The 17,574-nt window shown below is 55.2% G+C and overlaps 1 protein-coding gene across 1 annotated transcript in view; it reads left to right on the top strand.

Moving 5' to 3' along the window:
• The window catches only part of ENPP7 (ectonucleotide pyrophosphatase/phosphodiesterase 7), a 53,552-nt gene extending 37,237 nt beyond the window's left edge, over positions 1-16,315 (top strand). Inside the window, exons 2-6 of the mRNA XM_026036841.1 lie at positions 12,527-12,782; positions 13,921-14,066; positions 14,853-15,473; positions 15,777-15,990; positions 16,227-16,315. Coding sequence (XP_025892626.1) covers positions 12,527-12,782; positions 13,921-14,066; positions 14,853-15,473; positions 15,777-15,990; positions 16,227-16,315 — 1,326 coding nt within the window. The remainder of the gene's footprint in view (positions 1-12,526; positions 12,783-13,920; positions 14,067-14,852; positions 15,474-15,776; positions 15,991-16,226) is intronic.
• The last annotated feature ends 1,259 nt before the right edge of the window (positions 16,316-17,574 follow it).

Here is a 17,574-nt window from a genome sequence, read left to right on the forward strand (position 1 = left end):
TCCCACAGCTCCCATCCTGCTCCAGCTCCTCCCGCCCGTCCCATCCCACAGCTCCCATCCTGCTCCAGCTCCTCCCGCCTGTCCCATCCCACAGCTCCCATCCTGCTCCAGCTCCTCCTGCCTGTCCTGTCCCACAGCTCCCATCCCGCTCCTGGCTGAGGACAGGGATTCCCCGCTCACATCCGAGACGCAGGATGCCCCGAGCAGGGTTGCAAACCCCAGGCGCGCTGCAGTGTTTAGTCATGAGCCAGGCGTTTTATTTAATGTGCCTGGCGAAGCAGGATCAAAGACACAGAGCAGCACCTAATTAATTATTTTTCCCTTCTTCTCTAACATCCCCTAGCTGAGCATCAAGTCCCAGAATCTAAAAGCCTCCCTTTCAATGACTCTGCATAATGAGATGGATTTGGACTCCAGCAAATTTGCTCAGTTTTATGGAGTATTACATGAAAATGCTGTGAAATTAAGTTCTGTCTTTGCTATCACGCCACGGCCATCAGAGCGCTTTTATGTGTGGCACGGAGACTAAAAGATGGGAAAGCGAGTCCTTGTTGCAGCGACGTGGCCAACGGGCAGAGCGGGGAGCCGTGCAAGGAGGATGACATGGGGGGCCAAGGAAAGGGCCCCGCACCCCATAGCAGCCTTTTCCACTCCCCTTTCCTGCCTACTACTCCATTTCTGGTCTCTCCTCCTTTCCCCCTTCATTTCTTTTCTTCTCCAGCCTTCCTCCCCTTCCTCTTCATATCTATCAGTCCTGATCCCCTCCATTTACCCCAAAATGATCTATTTTTTTCCCCCCAGCAATTTTATAACCCATTTCCTTGCTTGATAGCAATTAAGCAAATGATTCAGCTCCAATCCCACGGTCCATAAACATTGGAAAGGAAAATTATAACATGCAGATATAAAGACACCCAGATACCTGTGAATACACAGAGATTTGTGGAGGACAGAGGGTGATAGAGGAGCCCAAACCCTTTCAGTAGCGCCAAAGTCTGGAGACTTGCCTGCTCACATCTCAGTTTTGAGGCCTCCAAAATGCACACGAAGGGGGAAGGTTTCTTGATGCTGTGTGAAAATGCAAGTCCCATCCACCCATCCATCCCTGCAGCTCCTCAGCCCCAGAGCTCCAGCGCTCAGCACTGGCTCCCACCCTTCCCTGCTCCCACTCCATTCGCCTCACAGAGCTCCCATACTTATATAAATAAAATGCCTAAAAAAATAAAAAAAAATAAAAAAAGGAAGCAGCAGCACTCCCCCATGGTGATGTATGTGATTTTTCAGTGCCTGACAGGCCCAGAGCCTCTGGGGAGCAGCACTGATAAATCGCACCTTTCAGTTTGCCGTGAACATCTTCACTTTCCGGGGCTCGCGGAAGCCTGACACGCTAAACTGTGGCACTCGGCCCTCGGCGGCAGCTCGGCTGGGGAGAGCGCCGGCTGCCCACGGAGAATCCCGGCCCCTAATGAGAGCTGCTCCCGCGTTAGCGCCGCGAGAGCCTTTCTGATGTGCACACCGCTGGGAACACGGAGCCCCGCGCGGAGGAAACTCAAACAGACACACTTTCTAATTTCCATGACAACTGTAATAGGGGATTTGCTCGGCTTGGGAGCGCTGGCTGTGCAGGAATGTGCTCATTAGGCGGCGCGGCTCCTGCCGAGGCAGCCCCAGCAGCCGCTGGCGCCCACGGAGCGGGTCTGCGGGCAGGATCCGGACCCCAGGGCTCTGCTTGGCAGTGCTGGGATGAGGGTTGGCTCCTCCTGCGGGTCCCTGCACCCTGAGGGGCTCCGACAAACGCCTGCCCAGCAGCAGAGCACACAGCCCGGGGCTGCTCTGTGCACGGGCAGCAGGGAGGTATCTCCCTGTTTCCCACCTCGGATGCTGCTTGCACCGCAAGCAGAGCCAAGGGAAGCTCTGGGGAACACCCCAGGAGCAGGAGCCTGTGTCCAGGGGAGCAAAGGCTGCAGGAAACCTGCTTGAACAGGGCTGCATGGAGCAGCAACCCGGCCTGCCAGGCAACAGCTCCTGGGATGCACAGCGGCCCATTTCGCTGCAGCCCCCGGGCATGCAGCCCTGCATCCCTCCCCGGGCACGGGACCGAGGAGCCGCAGAGCAACAGCTAATACAGCTCAGCTCAAACAAGCTCCTTCTCCATCCCCGGAGGAGCTGAAGAGCGAAGAAACCAGCAACCAGTTACAGAGAGAAATCCAGGTGATTACCGAAAAGCTTGGACATGGTTGTGAATCCCATGGCTGCCAACAGTATCCCCAAGCTATTAAGAGAAAAATCAAGATGAGGATAGAATGTGATCGGCCATAGGTGAAAAATGGCTCAATTATTTCTAGTGCCAGAACCACAGAAGGACATTTCCCTCTGTTCCTGATCCACAACCTCCCACTAATTAGCAGACCTAGCAGAGAGAAAAATGCTCCGAGCTCTAGAGAGAGCAACAGCTAGAGACACAACACAGCCCGGTGCCACAGGCATTTGTATGCGCTGCGCCAGCCGGGTACAAGGCAACGCACGCACAAAATTACATGCTGCTCTGAAAGGAACTTGCCATGAGAGCTGTTCAAGTAGGTTTTTGCAACCGCGGCTCCCAGGCAGCACTAACCCCTGGAGCAGCCAGACTCCTCCTGGGAAAAGGGATCCTAAATCGAGGGTGTGTAGGGGCTCTCCTGTCCACTGCTGCAGCCAGGCCGGCTCCTTGAGCAGCCCTAGCACGAGGCTGCAGGAGCCGGGGCCAAAGCAGTGACCTGGCATGCCAGAATCTAAAAGTCATGAGCCCGGAGAGCCACTAAGCGGGAATGAAAAGCTGGGTTGACCTGTGAGGGGGAAAATGCAGGGCGGATAAAGCTCAGAGGAGGCTCAAGCCCAGCCCATTGCTCTTTGGGGGACAGGCTGGAGGACAGAGATAACTGCAGGCACTAGCTCATGATTCTCTCCTCTCTCCTTTTATGCAGGGATCTTTTTAAAAGAACTGATGCATGAAAAGCAAAAAAGTTACCAGGAGGCCCTGCCCCCTCCCTGACAAACTTCTGAACACGCTGTCATCAAGAAAAATGATGCTGGCAAGAGAGAAATCCGCTGGGGTTGCTAGCAATTTACAGGCTCCAGCCCCAATGAGTGTTTATCAATAATTTCAGGATCTGCCTGCCGCTGAGCCGGGGCGCGCGGCTCTCCGGGCAGCCGGGGTGTCAGCACAGCCGCGGGGAGCGCAGCGCCAAGGAAAAGGGAAATCAATTAACTGCTCCTCGGGAGCGGGGATTTGCCGGCTTTACAGGGAAGGTCCGCTCGCTCTGCTCGGAGCAGGGAACGCTTCAGCGGCCCTCGACGGCGCGCGGAGCTGAGGCCGGCTGCCCACGGCCAGCCAGGCTCAGATGGGAAGGGGAACGTTCGGGGAACACAACACGTTTCCAACAGCTGCCAACACAAGAGACACAAAGTGGGGTTCTTTGGGAAAAAGTGTGCCTCGAGCCACCCATTCCCTGCGCCCAGCTACGTCCTGCTCTGTCACAGCACTCCAGCCTTGGTGTGTCCCACATTTCACCATTGATCCCTCCCCGTTTCCTACTGCCTGAGCAGCCCCATGGGGCCGTATCCAGCCTGTGTTTACAGCTCCTCGATCCATCTTCTCTCCTGGGAGATGGGGGTGTGGGATGGGCAGGACACCAGCAGCCTCCGGGAGCCCTGTGGGCAGGGTGGGAGCTCAGCAAAGCCCTGAGCGAGGCTCAGTGCATCTGCTCGGCCTCGATCAAGCTGCGGGCACCTCCCAAGCAGCCTGTTCTCCCCTGCCTAAGCCACAGCAAGGGGCTGTGGGAAGCAGGACATTCCCAAGCCAGGGGGTGCATCACAGTGTGTTTGACAGCTAATAATGCATCCATCTTCCGTGGACTCCTCCAATCGCATTCTGAACCCGGCGCTGTCGGTCCCCCCAACCACCCTGTGGTACCGAAACCAAAGTTCCAAAACAAAATTAACTGCATGGGAAGAAAAAGAAAAAAAAAATCCCTGCTTGTTTTAAACCTGTTGCTTGGTCATTTCATTTGATGCATCTATTTGAGAAGGTGAATATTCATTTCCTATTGATCATCTTTATATCACTCCTGAATTTACAGAACTCTACCCATTTCTCACCACTATTGCCTCTTTTCTAACCAAGAGAGCCCTAATTTGTCAGTCTCAGAAGCTGCTCTGTGCCTTTGATCACCCCGTCAACCTGCTCTTTACCTTTCTAGATCAACCATTTCCTTTTTGTGACTGAGCAACTGAAACCGCACACAGCATTTGCACTGCGACACTGCAATACACCTCGGTGTAATGATGCTGCCCGTTTTGGTTTCAGCCTCTCCTAACAAGCACCAGCAATCAGCTTGCCCTATTTGACTGACACTGGGCACTAAGATGACATTTTCATAAAACTGTCCGCAGTGGCTGCAAAAATCTCTTTTCCTGAACAGTAAATATTAAAGACCTACTTTATGTTTGCATAGTTAAGGATGTGTTTTCATCTGTGTTACTTGGACTCAGCAACATCAAATTTCATCTTCCATTTTACCACCCTGTCACTTATATTGCAGGATTCTTCCACAACTCAGTCCAATCAACCTTAGATTTTATTGTCCCAGATATTGCTAATAACTGTAAGCAGAGGAGACTGTCCTAGGCAGATACTAAATTCACAGACCCATAGACCGGCTCTCCTGGGTGGAGGGGACTTCACACACGTCCCCTCCTCCTCCTCAGAGAACACTTTATTTAAATACCCAATTCTTTATAGGCAGCAAAATCCCAGGGGTCAGATCACACGAGGGCAATGACAGTGACATGTATAAGAACAGTCTTTCCCCTGCCCTGCACTCTTTCTTTAAGAGAATGCTCTCTCTTTTCACGGCTTTTCCGTTCCATTGGAATTTCTTTCTCTCTCTGAGATAACTTCAAGAGAAGGGAAAAAAAATTGTGAAAATGTGGCAGGAACAGCAGGAATCAGTCAAGCCTTTCCAAGCAGCACTGGCTGCCTGGGGCCAGAGGGAGGCTCCTGGTCTGCCCTACGATCCCCTTCCTCCTTCCAGAGTGGGAATGGAGAGGATTATGCCTCTGGGCACGTATTGATAGAAACGGCCGGATCAATAGGGAGCAAAGGCACGCGCCGTTAAAACACCGCTAGACTGCGTTGAAGGGCGGGAAGCAGCGGGAGGAATTTCGGGAGGAGCGGGAGGCCGGAGCACCGGGAGCGGGCAGTCAGCACCGCGGACAGCGCCGAGCGCGGCGCAGCCGGAGCGGCGACAGCGGGGGGACCGCGGGGGACCCGGGGGGGACCGCGGGGGACCCGGGGGGGACCGCGGGGGACAGACCCATCACAGCGCCGGATCCTACAGCCAGGTCCAGCCTAGGCCCTTCCCGCTGCCCCGAGTGCCACACACTGCAGCTGTACAGCCCAGTAACCCCAATCCCAGCGGGAACCAGCTCACCATCCGAAACGCACGCTTCCCTAAGAGTCCCTGTTCAGTTCTAACGGCCTCGAGCTCCCCAGAACCTCAAGACTGCTATTTAAGGGATGCTGAGAGCTTGTCCATCCTGCTGCCTTCCGTGGGAACAGCAGCTCCTCAGGCTGGGCTCTCCAGGACCAACCATTTAAGCTGCCATCGGGGATTTAGATCAGAGCAGCTGCCCCAGCATCATAGCTGTGATCTGACTGGGAGAGCTCACGCTTGCATTCCCTCTGCTAAATTTCAGATACTCCTTTGGAAAGGAGCATTTCTTAATGAATATTAATGCCCTTCATGTCAGATCTTCTCACGCATATATGCTCCCTTCCCAAACAAAGCCCTTCCAGCATCCCTACCCGTCCTTCTCCAAAGCAAGGCAATCGTGCAGGCTGGTCCTGTGTTACTATGCCACGGTGCTGTTGCAGCTGTAATGGACTGGTGGCACCGTTATATTTATGGGTATTTCAAGAGAAGAAAAAGACAACTGGGTGTTCATATGTTCTTGTTGTATTATTTAAAAGAAGCCATTTGAGAGCACAGTGGTGCTCCCAAAAGGAAGAAAAATAATGGAGGGGAATATTTGCAAGAAGCTCAGTTAAGTAAATATTTTATGCCCAATAATGTTATGGCTTTTGAATGATGCATGCAAGGGAGTTGAAAGGAGGTGAGGCAGAGCGAGGCAACATGCACTGCGTGTTGAGCGTGAAGGTGATCACGTGGGGGGAGGCGAGACAACGTGGTGCTCTGGCTGGGGGGGTCGCCCCCTAAAAATAAAAGGCACGGGGTAGCATAGAGGTACTGGAACTGCTGGGGTGACTGGCTCCTAGCGAGAGCTGCAGCCCAGACAGGCAGTCAGGATGCTCCAAAAAAGCAGCCTGGTCACTCCAGAAAGGCCACACAGGGGGTCCTAAAGCCAAGGGCAGGGAAGGAGGCTCAGACGGATGGGAAGGGCAGGAGCCTGGCAGGGAGCTCGATGCCACCAGGGTGTGCAAGGAGCTGTGCAGGGTACAAGGGGCTGTTCGAGAGGACTCCAGGCCCCCTCTCGCATCTGAAACAGTGCCTGCCTTGTCGCTTATCCTCTTATAGGGGACAGGGAATATCACATCTCCAAGCTGGAGGTGGGAGCGGGCACCAAAGGATAAAGATCTGGAAGACAGAAGGGAAAGGGCTGGTCCTGGGCCAGCAGGAAAGGCAAGCAGGGAAAGCGGGAGCGAGGCGGCCAGCCTGGCAGAAGGAGGAAGCAGGTGTGGTGACAGAAGGGAGCGGAGCAGGGTGGGCACAGGGGAGGCCGCGTCTCCAAGCACAGGAATTCTCCTGCTCCTGCTGGCGGGCAGAAGCACAGGGTGAGCATCTGCCTCGAGGTAAGCACAGAGAGGAGTAAAATACTATTAAGGATAATAAGAAATGTACTTAATCAATGAGCTCTGCAGCTGAGGATCAATGGGAGGCAGACACAGCCATTAGCTAAGAAAGCTGAGAAAGAGCCCTGGGCTCAGATGAAGAGGTCGATACTGAGCTTAACTGAGCAGCAGAGGAAGGGTCCCAAGTGGAGAGCAGAGCCGGGCTGCAGCCACGGGAGATGGGGAGACCCTGCCCCTCTCCTCAGGCCACTGATTTCCCCGCTTAGGGAGCAGAAGCAAGAGCTCGGGTAGTGGCATGGTGACAAGCCTAGTGACAAACCACAAATAGCATCTGTGAACTCTGGAGCAAATAGGAGTAACAGCAAGAGCAGCAATATTGAGTGCAAGAGGGACAGGACCTCCAGCGACAAGGAAAAGACTAGAGCCTTGCAAGACTCACTTTAATGCAAAGAGCAAGTGGCCACAGCTGAAACAGCCCCACGGGCCAAAGGCTGCAGGGAATTCAGCACCGTTCATCGCTGCAAGGCGCAGCCTAGGGAGAGGAACAGCTCAGCTATTGAGCGTGTGTGTAGTGACCCAAGAAGGTGTCATATCAGCCCCAAGTAAGCAGAGCTCCTGCTGCGTCAGGGTCTGCCCAGGCCCTCACCTTGACCTGGGGAGCTTGGAGACCGTCTGCTTGGTGCCACTTCTCGGCTGAGTCACCACACATGGGGCCTTCCTCGGGACAGGGAGGCTTGATTTTCAACCCTCGAGCATTTCCCTACTCAGAAAAGCAGACAGTGCCAGGCTGGGAATGGGCTTTGGGTCTTGTTGCAGCTGACAGCCCTGGCCGCAAGTCCCTGGTGCCTGGGGGAGCATCGGCACCCAGTGTGGGGCCAGCCTGAGCCACCCACCGAGCCGCAGCCAGCCCAGCTCCCTGCTGCCTTCAGCCTTGCTCCTGGCCTCCGCTACCCCACTCTGGGCTTCGATGCTGTGCCAGTTCCTATGGCCAGAGCTGGGCTTAAGGCAGAGTTTCCAAGTGCACACATGAAGAGGATGTGAGAAAAGCTCCTTTCTCCCACTAGAGTCAAAACCATGGTCCCCAATCCCTGCTTTGCAACAGGAGCCATAGTCCATCGTTACACATCACCCAATCCTGCCTGCTATAGGCTGCAATTCAGACATTTCCTTCTATTCCCAAGTCCAAGCAGCAAAACAGGGGCAGCCACCTGGTGATCCAGACATAGAAGGGGCTCTCAGGATACGACCCCCTGCTCCAGACTCCAGTGTTGTCCTTGGGTAGCTCCAAATGGCTCCCTCTTGCAGGAGGGCTCAGACCTCCCCCTACACCCGACCAAGCCTGGCTGCATTCAGCAGCTCTCCAGCAGCACAATCTCTCCTAGAAGAGGCAGATGGCAAACATCCCATCCCAGCTGATAATAGAAAATCAGGCAAACATCCAAACGGGAAGGACACTCCTGGCAGAGCGGTGGCTCCCAAGCACCTCCCCAGCTCCTCGCGCAGCACCCGTCCAGCCCCAGCAGCCACCCTTAGCCATGCTCAGGCACTGTCTCCACCACGCTGCTCCACACACAGCCCACGGCACCCAGTGGGCACTTCCCCACCCAAGCCCAGACCACCCCGGAAAGGGGCAGAGGCAGCAGCAGGGGCTGCCGCCCCCAGTCCTGCAGACCCCGCTCCCCGGCGCGGCAGAAGAGCATCATCTGGCGGCCAGGCTGCAGCAGAGCCCCTCACCGCGGCTGCACGGCGGGCAGCCCAGCAAACGGCTCCTCCACAGAGCACCTGCGTCCCTGCTGCACGTCTGCCCCTGCTGCACGTCTGCCCGCACGTGACCACTGTGCTCGTCGCTGTGCTCGGGGGAACGCAGGAAACCCCAGCACTGCCCCAGGCTGCTTCTGCTCTGTGCCAGGAAGGGCAGCTCTTCCAAGCAGGGCTCCGGTTGCACAGATCACTCGGGGAGGTGTGAGCAGGATTAACGCTGCTAGCAATGACACAAAGCAGCAGGCCACCTCCACGTGCTCAAAGCCAAGTGACAACCCACCTTTTAGCGCAGTGACCTGGAAGGTGCAGGGACTCTGCAGCGTGCACAGCAAGCAAGGGGGCTGCAGCTCTACCAGCCCTACCACAGTCACCACCCTGCACCCGCAGCCTGCGGGCAATGGGGGTCTTCACACCAGGGCTGAGGTGCCACCAAAAGCCACAGCTCCTCTCTGCTCCTGCCCATCTCGAAGGCTCTCAGAGCACTCTGTGCACACCGAGGTGTGAGCTCCTGCCTTCAGGGACCCACACAGGTCCTGCCCGAGCAGCACTGCCTCTCTCCCTGCGGCAGCCCAAGCTTTCCTCCTTGTCCCTGTTCCAAGGCACTTGGCTTGAGCACCTTCCTCCTTCCATCTGCCTCAGGGAGCAGGCCAAGCCTGGGGCTGCTGCTGGCTTGGGTTACACACACCACACGCTTTCCTAGCTGCTCTGCTCCAGACCTGCAGGTTAACATCAGCACTTTCTTACCCTGCATCCCAATTCCTTGGCACACACTTGTTTTCCATCAGTCCATCCACTGCATTAGCATACAACATTGCTGTTTCAGTCTGTAATTTTGTCCTAAGCCAATACCCTGAAAAACACCAGGAAAGAGGGACCTTCCCTCATGAAGACTGCAGGTAAGGCTCATCCTAAGGAAAGCACCTGCCCACAGTCCAAGGACATCCCTCTTACCTCCTCCAAGGCAGCTCCAGCACACTGGGATCCAGCTGGTTGTCCCACCTTCTGCAGCTGCCTCCCCACTGCTGCAAACAGAGCAACCCCCATGAAAGGCACCTATAAAACACCCACGACCCCTCCCTTCCTGCCTGCCACCAAGCTCTCACCTGTGGAGCTTTACTCAGGTGCCTCCTCATTAATCCCGTTACCAGGAAGTAGCCCCAGAAATGTGGGTAATTAATGTCTTCATGCACCTGTCCTGGGAGCCAAGTGACCGTGACAAAGTGTGGAGTTTCTGGTTTTCAAGTACTTCAGGTGGTGGCCTGCATGTTGCAAAATTCCCTGGGAATTTTGCAGTTTAATTATTGTGTAAAAACAAAGCAAAATCCAAACCTCTCTCTCCCAAAACCTGCAACCGTCCAGTCTCTGCCACCATGAGCCAGCACAGACCCCTGTCCCCAAGCAAAGGGACATCCAAAAGGAGCCCAGCTTTCCTCGCCGGAGCTGCCTAAGGGGAGTGAGCACTCCAGCTCAGTGAGCCCTGGCTGAGCGCAGGGAAGCTGCATTTGCACCCGAAGGGTGTTTGACATCTCTGTTTTTGCAAGGAAGTGGGGCTTGGCCTCTGAATTTCTGATAAACCAGGGTTGTATCACTGGCAGATAACTGATTTGTACTCATGATTTTTGTTTTATAGCACCTTAATCTGTCTTAGCTGTGTTGATTGCTGCACAAAACTATGAGGAAGGACAGCTCCAGCCCATAAGGCGCTTAGAGCCACAAGGCACAGAAATGAAGAAAGTCCCAGTGCGCAGAGGTGGTTAATGAACCTTCTGGGGGCGACCACAGACCCTCAGACACATCTGCCCCTGGAATAAGAGCCCGGAGTGCTGGGGGGCAAGATCAGCTGCATCAGCCTTAATAACTGCAGATCAATAGTTTCTCCAGGTAGGGCGGCCAAAGGTAATGCTGCTTATCTGTGCCTGGTGCTCCTTAGATACCCAATATCTAAGAGTGCTTTAAAACACTACTATTAGCAGGTATTCCTCAGAGATTAGAGCAATGATTCCTTCTGTCTATCCTCTCGCCTCCCCAATGGAGCTGAAAGGCACGATAACTTATCAGCACCTTCCATGTGCTCTTAGTAATGGCATGGGGACTTGCTAACTCACCTGGGAACAGCACACAGGATCCTTAGGGCTTCCCAGCTGGCTAAATGATAATATCTTTATGATGCGAGCCCTTTAAACCCTCAGCGCCTGGCAGGCCCCTCGCTGTCCTCGCGGAGCAGGAAAGGACAATATCAGACCGTGGGGCAGGCAGCAAAGCCTGATAAGGAAGCAGCTCCCAAGGCGGGTGGGAAGCGGCAGGGCTGGTTTCCCTGCTGGCAGCAGCTTTCCCGGACACGAGGTGACTCCAGGAAGGGCCGAGCCCAGGCACACAGGACATGGGCGCATGGGCACACGGGTCATGGGACACTGGCACACTGGGAGAGGTGGCACTGGGACACTGATGCCCCATGGAGAGGCTACTGCGGGCCAGGGAGGAGCGACCAGGTCACACGGGGTTCACATGGGCACCTCCACACCCCAAGCCCAGCACGAGGAGCAGCCAGAGGACGGCTGGAAGTCTGCGCGTGGAAGGAGCCTGGGAAGCCGGCGGTCCAACAGCCCTGGGCATGGACACGAGTCTGCTCTGCCCAGCTCACCCTGAGAGAAACTCGGCCAGATGAGCCCGCACAGGGCTGAGCAGACGGTGCTTGGCAAGTGAGAGTGATGGCTTGGCCGCTAGGAAGCAGGCTAACAAATAGATTGGGTATCTGAGGAGAGAGGAGGATGAGCAAAGACACAAAGTTTGAAAGTTCAGATCCGGCGGAGCCGTGTCAACCTCTGTTACATAACTCTACAAAAGCCTTAAACTCTGTTTTGCTGAGAAATGACTCATCAGCAATGATAAAACCCCAGAGAAGTCATAAAAATTGCAGACATTGATAAAATTCAGCATTGATATAACGAAGCTCAGCAGTGCGCAGAGGGGATGCGGGGTCACGGTCCCGCAGCCCGGGCCGGCACCCACGGACCTGCTGCAGCTCCCACGGAGGCAGCGGGGGCTCCACGGCCGCGGGAGCCGGGCTCAGGGGACACAGCAGCTTCAAGCAAGCCTGGGTACAGGTTCACGCTCTGGGGGTCTCAGGCATGAGCAGGGTCCAAGGGAAGAGCCCCCTGCTCCTGAAAGCTGCCTGCCATTCCGGACACTTCTGCTGCCATTGCTCCAGGTACTGGCACTGGCGGGACCCTCAGCTCCCGGATTCCGTGACACCTTTACCCACGACCTCTGTGTCCTCAGGGGCTTTTTCCCAGTTTGGACACCGAAGTGCAGCAGGAGACATCACTGAGTTAGTCCCCGCTTAGGTTCCCCTCTCAGTGCTGCTGTCCCATCTCAGCACAGCCCATGGCCCTCTTTCTGTCCATGCAATGAGCTCCCTTGCCCTGCAGCAGGAGGATGAGCCCCCCGTTAACGTGCCTGGGACATCCTCCAGGACCCACAGCAACCACTGCCCACACTGCAGCACCTCGAGAGGTTCCTGCCAAGCAAAGAGCGCGCAGCAAAAGCCCGGGCTATGGAGGGGATACAGCAAAGGGCTACAAGGGGACGGCACGGGGTGAAGGATGGCCCCTGGCCGGCACAGCATCCTGCTGTGGATGGAGCTTTCATACAGGCTGCCTGTAGCAGGCACATCAGCACCTCCTTGCATTCATAAGAATTAAAATAATGCCAAATTGCACTAGTGGAGGAGACAGGTCTGGTGCTTGATCCTGCGGAGAAGCACAGCCACTCCACTTCAGCGAGACAAAAGCACGAGGCTCATTCTGAAGTGCAGCACTGGCCGAAGCCATGCACCTGACCAGCAATTGCAAGATTAGATAAGAAAGGAACTTCGTTCCCTCCCGCACATATTAACGGGAGCACTCCGAGCGTCAGGACTTGGAGGGCGAGATGTTCCCTTCGCTGGCGCTCGCGCTGGGTGTGCTCGGGGCCGCGCAGTGCGCCCCGGTGCCGCAGGCGGCCGGCCGCAGCAAGCTGCTGCTCGTCTCCTTCGACGGCTTTCGCTGGAACTACGACCAGGACGTGGCCACCCCCAACCTGGACGCCCTGGCCGCGGCGGGCGTGAAGGCGCGCTACATGACGCCGGCCTTTGCCACCATGACCAGCCCCTGCCACTTCACGCTGCTCACGGGTGAGTCCCCGCCGGCCGCGCGTCCAAAGCAGCCGGGTCGCCTGCAGGACATGGAGCTTAAGGCTCCGCTATAGGTAAGGCAAGTCGTGCAGACCAGCCCTGGCTGCTGCCTGGCATCGGCAGCACGCACAGCTCTAGAATCCAGGAGGACAGGGCGACACAACACAAAGCGATAGAACCGAACCTGTGTTTATCGAAGGTAAATAGCAATAGAACCGGACCTGTATTTATCAAAGGGAAATAGCACCAGACTAACCGGGAGCCTCCTTTTATAAGATAAATGGTTTTTAGACGAGGGAAATGCAGTAAATCTAATCTTTCTGGACTTCGGTAATGTATTTAATATGATGCCACATGGGAAATCATTAGTTAAGAAGTAGATGAGTATTAGGCCAAAATCTCTGATGTGAGTACCTGGCTGCAGGGAAGACAAGGGCAGGTAATGCTGAACGGAGGCTACGGGCTGGGGAGAGGGTAACGGGGAATTCCTGGAGAATCCATTGGGGAGCCAATCTTATTTAAGATTTTCATTAATAACCCCGGCATAAAGGAGTGTAACGTGCTAATGAAATCTGCTCATGAGAGCAGACAAAGAGGCAGCGTCAATGCAAAGAGGCCTGGGATATCGTGCCCAAGTAACTGTGCAGTCTTGAGGACCAGAATAATAACAATGATGTGAAATGTATTAGCACGAAGCACAAGTCTCATTCCTAACAAGGATTTCTGTGAAGAGAGGAAGGAAAAAACCCACAGTGATTAGATAAATGCAGCATCTGCGGGCCCAAATGTGAAGAAAAAGGTTGGAGGAATTGCAGGATGCACCTGTGCTTCCAGGAGAGGAGCCGTTATCCAGGTCACGTTCCTGAGGGCCACGGACTCCCTGTGGAAGTGAGGGATGGGCATTCCCTAGGCAACATCAGCCCTGCTGCCAGGGACCCCGCCTTGTGCCAGCCCAGAGTCAGGGGCAGGAAAAGGGCAAAACCAAGGCAAGGGGGTAGCAGAGGAAGGGGAAAAGGGGCAGGGCGGCACTCCGTGATTTGCCCATTTGCTCAGTGCACGAGTGAGCGACTCGGGGTGGGCACAGGAGACCCCCGGGTGCAGCCCCTTTCACCCCCACCTCGTCCCTCTCTCCCGCCAGGGAGGTACATCGAGAACCACGGCGTGATCCACAACATGTGGTTCAACAGCAGCACGGGCCAGAAGCTGCCCTACTACCACACGCAGGGGGTGGCGAGCTGGTGGGACAACGGCAGCCTGCCCCTCTGGATCACAGCGCAGCGGCAGGTGAGCGGCGCCGCCGGCACCGGACCCGGCACCGGCACCAGCCCGAGCGACCGGCACCATCTCCAGCGGCCACGGGCTGACATCCGTGCTGCAAACGGCACACTAATTAGACAGCAAGAAGCTAAACCCCCAGGCTCTGGCAGGAGTAATTATGAGCATTTATTTAAAAGAGAGAGAGAAAAAAAAAAGATGCATTTCAGCTTTATTAAGATATTTCTAAAACAGGTTATTCATTTCCTGCTTGAGGAAACCTCAACTAGTTCTTGAAAGAGCGAAATGAGCCCAAGCTTTAATGCATTGAGGTTCAGCTCTCTCCTCAGGCTCTCTCAGGGCTCTGCAAGGGGCTGAGCTCCCGTTCCCGAGCAAGGCTTCCTTGGAGCTCGGTAGGTTTTGGCTCTGACTCTGAGAGAAGACCAAGACCTGCCCAATAAGACATAAACATATTGCTTTTCCCCACCAGATCCAGGCTTTAGGGTGACTGCTCATACGGTTCAAGTTCAGCACACCTTAATGCTGGAGAATCCACATAAGACACAAGTGGGGTCTATTCTAAAGTTAAACCTGCTGTTCCTGGCAGAATGAGATTCACAGGAATGTTGGGAAAGGCAGTATTTTTGATGAACCAGTTTTAATCGGCAATATGCAGGACAACCTCATTAGAGGCAGAATTAGACATCATGGGGTTGAATGAACCAGCCACACAAGTAGTTGGTTGTGCTGAAAGATGGGGAGATTCTGCAGAGTGAGCTCAAGTGAATGTATGCCCTGAAATGTCTTCTCTAACAGGGATTAAAGACCGGCTCCATCTACTTCCCTGGAGGAAAAGCAACGTATCAAGGGGAAGAAGTGAATATGAAGATGGTAGAGCCGCTTTTGTTCAACTACAGCAATGAAAACAACTGGAGGCAGAACATCGACACCGTCATGGAATGGTTCACGGTGCACAACCTGGACTTCATTGCCCTCTACTTTGGCGAGCCAGATTCCACAGGACACAAGTACGGCCCGGAATCCACAGAGAGGAAGAACATGGTCAGCCAGGTGGACAGGACGGTGGGTTACTTGCGGCAACGCATCGCCGAAAGCGGCCTAGAATCAAACCTCAACCTAATCATCACGTCTGACCACGGCATGGACACCGTCATAAAGACCAATGAAATTCACCTCCGGACAGTGGAAAACTTCACCTTCAGTGACATCCAATTTGAACTCTTAGATTACGGACCAAATGGGCTCCTGGTGCCCAAAGAAGGAAAACTAGAGCATGTATACACAGTGCTGAAAAATGCCCACCCAAAGTTACACGTATACAAGAAAGAAGAGTTTCCAAAGAGACTCCACTATGCCAATAATTCCCGTATCACCCCGCTCTTGATGTATAGTGATCCAGGATATGTGATCCATGGGGTAAGACGCATGTGCAGACACACCTCACTGTCTTTCCCTCTATCTATCCTTCTTTTTGCATCATTCCAGTACCTACTGGAATTGTGCCTTCATTTCGATTAGTCCCCCTGCAATCAGAAATTCCAGCTCTTCCTTTCTCTCTTGTTCAGACAATCAGAACGGGGTGCTCAAGACCCACGCGCAAGGCGGGTGGAAGACGCAGCAGGGCTTCTGTTGGGTGACTGCTGCCTTCGTGGGGCTGCACTTTGGGGTGCTGAACCCCAGCCTGACGCTTCGGGCACTCACATCCTCTCTGCCTTTCAGAGATTCAAGGTGCAGTTCAACAAGGGGGAACACGGCTTCGACAACGAGGACATGAACATGAAAACCATCTTCCGTGCCGTGGGGCCAGCCTTCAAGCGCGGGCTGCTGGTGGAGCCCTTCGAAAGCGTGCACGTGTACGCGCTGCTCTGCGAGCTGCTGGGCATCGTCCCCGAGCCCCACGACGGGTCCCTGCACGTCACGCAGCCCATGCTGGGTGAGCGCTCTGTGGGGACAGGGCCCCCGGCCCCTCGGGGCTGCGCTTCCCTGGCGCAGGAGCTGCGCTGCGATTCCTGCAGGAACATTGACATCTAGCGGCAGCCGCGCTCCCGCTCCCGGGCCCTGCAGCTCTCGGCCCCAGGAAGGGGCCATCCCTGCCTGGCCACCCTGGGAGTCACCGGCCGTGCCCGGCGCAGGGGCTCGGGCTAACGCTGCTCCCCTTCGGCCTTGCAGATTCGAGCGCCCCTCTCCTTGCCGCCAAGAGGCTGCCGCTGCTGCTGGGAATTGCTGCCGTGCTGGGGTGCTGGGGAGGAATATACTGACCCCGGCTCCGCACAGGTAACCTACTGCAGGGATACGCAAAAGGACCTCAGGGATAAGGGCAAGTGTCACCCTGAGGGGTGAATTCTTGACGGCTCTGTGTGTGAGTGCACGGGAATGAAGGATACCAGTTTGTTGCCTGCCGCGGAAGTGCTTATGTGCCTGGAGATCCATCAGGAGAAATGATTCCCAGTCTCATTTCCGGGCACTTTCAATGCTGAGCACACACAGCCTATATACAAAGCCTGCATTTACATGAAATAAGTAACACCACTGCTATGCTTTCTTCTCTTGGCAGCCTCCGAGTTCCAGGCAGCTCTACAAGAAATCCGTGCAGAGGAGAGGAAGGGCACATCTCGAGCAGACACCCATCACAGGCGCACCGGAGTGTGCCGAGACGCGCTCCGACACATCGCCACGCTGCTGATCCGCTTCCCTCCGCAATTCCGGCGGCGCCTGCCCCGCGCCACGGGAGCTGACACCCATTTACACGGCGACCTTGCAAAGTCCCCCCCAGCCTGGGACGTGACGGGCTCGGGAAATAGGAAGAAAGTGTTCGGCTTGAAACCTTATTGGGGGTGGGGGTCAGGCCTGCAAACAGCCCACAAAGCAAACAACGGGGAGCAGCACGCGCCAGCGCCGCCGGGGCTGCTCAAAGCAGCATTGAGGAGCGCATTGCAGAACAGCCTTCCCGGGCCGGTCTGGGGATGCTGGGGCTCCCCGCGCTGTCCCTACAACCACGTCCCCTTAGCAGAGAGGCAAAGCGAGGTCTGCAGTGAGGCTGCGGCTCTCAGGGCGCTCGGAGCCTCCAGGTTTCACAAGGAGGCCGCAGTCACGGCCGGGCTGCCTGGGCTCCGTGCCGGGCGGGCGCCGCGCGCGGGAGCTGCGGGGCCCATTGCAGCCGCTTTTCCAGGACGAGTTCCCTGGACAACACAGACATGACAAATTTCACAGAACCGGCTTCCTGCTGCTGGATCTTTGTGCTAACAACTAGTTTTTGTCTCAGTTGTGAGTGGGAATTTAGCTTCTGGCTGAGCAGGCCCTTTTTCAGCGAGACACGAGCTTTGTGGCATAAATCTCCAGTGAAGGTATCATTCTGCCTAAAGAATTCTCTGCAATATGTTCCAAAACCTGGCAAAGACATTTCCAGTGTCCCTGAATTCCTACAGCTGCCAATATCCAGGCCCTCGAGGAGCCTGCTTTCTTATTTACTTGGAGGGAGAATAAAGAAAAAAAAAGAATGCATTGAACATTTCTTTGG

This window comes from Nothoprocta perdicaria, unplaced genomic scaffold (assembly GCF_003342845.1).
Source record: "Nothoprocta perdicaria isolate Ctin4 unplaced genomic scaffold, notPer1 scaffold_187, whole genome shotgun sequence".
NCBI lineage: Eukaryota > Metazoa > Chordata > Aves > Tinamiformes > Tinamidae > Nothoprocta > Nothoprocta perdicaria.